The 2,009-nt window shown below is 45.0% G+C and overlaps 1 protein-coding gene across 1 annotated transcript; it reads left to right on the top strand.

Annotated features, from left to right (window-relative positions):
• Positions 1-206: 206 nt before the first annotated feature.
• On the top strand, positions 207-986 carry LOC139444391 (tigger transposable element derived 5-like). Its single transcript, XM_071225358.1, has one exon. The coding sequence runs from the start codon at positions 207-209 to the stop codon at positions 984-986; it is 780 nt and encodes a 259-aa protein (XP_071081459.1).
• The last annotated feature ends 1,023 nt before the right edge of the window (positions 987-2,009 follow it).

Genomic DNA, 2,009 nt, shown 5'->3' with positions numbered 1-2,009 from the left:
CCTTGGCATCTATTCCAAATCTCAAAAATTCCAATTTTTTCTAAATAAGCAACCACTAAATTCCCCCACTGGGTTGCCAATTTTCTTTTCCCTTTTCGGAAATACACTAAATGGCCCGGCCTGGCCTGTGTGCGAAATACGCTAGAGTCGGAAAGCGCATGTAAAATCTCCAATGTAAGTAAGATCAAGGGCATTCCAATTTCAACATGAGGAAAGCGTACACAGTGCAAGAAAAGCTAGACGTCGTGAAGAAAGTTAGAGATGGCGTTTCACAGGCCAGTGTGAGCCGCCAGTCCGGCGTTCCAGCGGGGACCATCAGGGGTTGGATTAAGAATGAGGAAAAACTTCAGTCAGCCGCCACCGAATGCCACGACAGCAAAGGACCGCAGACGAAGAGGATCCGTGGAGCCGACGACACTACTCTGGACAAGGCCTTGTTCGAGTGGTTCACGCAATCCAGACACGAATGCATTCCCCTTTCGGGTGAAATACTTAAGGTCCAGGCTAAGAAGATGTCGAGGAAGATAAACGGGGACAACGACACCTTCAAGGCAAGTGATGGCTGGTTGTGGAGGTTTCAGCGACGTCAAGGGATCAAGTCCATCACCGTCAGCGGCGAATCTAAATCTGCCGATGTTGAATCTGCTGCAGCATATCCATCGATACTCCGAGACATCATTGACGTGGAAGGCCTGCATGATGAGCATATATACAACGCTGATGAGACCGGCCTGTACTATCGGATGCTCACTGACAAGACTCTCGCCGAGAAAAATGACCCCAGGCAGAAGACAGGGTTCAAGAAGGCCAAGCAACGTGTTACAGTGCTCCTTGCTTGTAACAAGACCGGACATCATAAGTTGAAGCCACTTGTTATAGGAACAGTAAAGAACCCCTGCGCCCTCCACCACGTGAACCGCTCTACGTTGCCAGTGGTCTACCAAAGTTCCAAGAATGCGTGGATGACGGCATACATCTTCAAATAATGTTTTTTTAAGAATTTCATTCCCGCCGTAAGAGATTACCTGAGATAACAAAAACTTGAAGAAAAAGCAATCCCGCTATTGGACAACTGCCCAGCCCACCCCCCTGCCTCAACGTTGTCTTCACACGACGGCAAATCAAGGCCATTCTCCTGCCGAAAAACACAACATCAATAATACAGCCCTTGGATCAAGGTATAATAAAGGCATTTAAATCACACTGCAAGAGGAAACTTATCACCAATTTGCTAGATTCCGCTATGCCCCCAACAGACTACATAAAGACGGTCACGATGAAAGACGTAATCTTCACAATGCATTACGCCTGGAGTCAAATTACAACAAGCACCATCAACAATTGCTGGCGAAAGGGACTGGGCAACGCCTTTGATGACGATTTCCTCGGCTTCACCGAAACGGACATAACCAAGGCTGTTGCTAAATACCAAGACTATGCCGGCGAAGAAGCCCTCGAGGTCAATCTGACTTCGGTTGAACTTTGGGCCAAATACGACAATGACCTCCCAACCACAGAAAACAAAACCGATGATCAGCTGATCGAAGACACCCGATCAAGTAGCAATGATGATGAAGATGAAGATGAAGATGCTGAACCTCTACAGCCGCCTCCCTGTGTCCCCCGACGTACAGCAGAAGAAGCGGTAGCCGGTTTGGAGGTTTCTATACAATATATACAACAGAACCCCAATAGCTCATGTAATTCGAGGACCTTGCTGCACGCAAAACTCCTCTTGGATATGATGAGGAGGGATGTTGTTAAATCCAAGAAGCAGCAATGCATAACAAATTATTTTAAATGAGTTAACAAATCGATCGGACAATACAGTGTATTTACAATGTACAAACCTGACATGTTTTTATCTTATCTATTGAATGTTGTTGTATGAATGTGTATCTAATGCAATATAAATGTATATATTTCTGTATGAATGTGTATCTAATTTTTGATAAGTGTACTGTATAAATTTCTGTGTAAATGTGTATCTATATTTGTATGAATGTGTA

The sequence above is a fragment of the Haliotis cracherodii genome, unplaced genomic scaffold (genome assembly GCF_022045235.1).
Source record: "Haliotis cracherodii isolate W230 unplaced genomic scaffold, xgHalCrac1.p SCAF_10, whole genome shotgun sequence".
NCBI lineage: Eukaryota > Metazoa > Mollusca > Gastropoda > Lepetellida > Haliotidae > Haliotis > Haliotis cracherodii.
The sequence above is the reverse complement of the archived record's forward strand: the minus strand, read 5'-3'. Positions and strand labels throughout refer to the sequence as shown.

What these genes read in the sequence shown, in the direction of transcription:
- LOC139444391 (XM_071225358.1), top strand. Translation starts at nt 207, where the DNA reads ATGAGGAAAGCGTACACAGTGCAAGAAAAGCTAGACGTCGTGAAGAAA.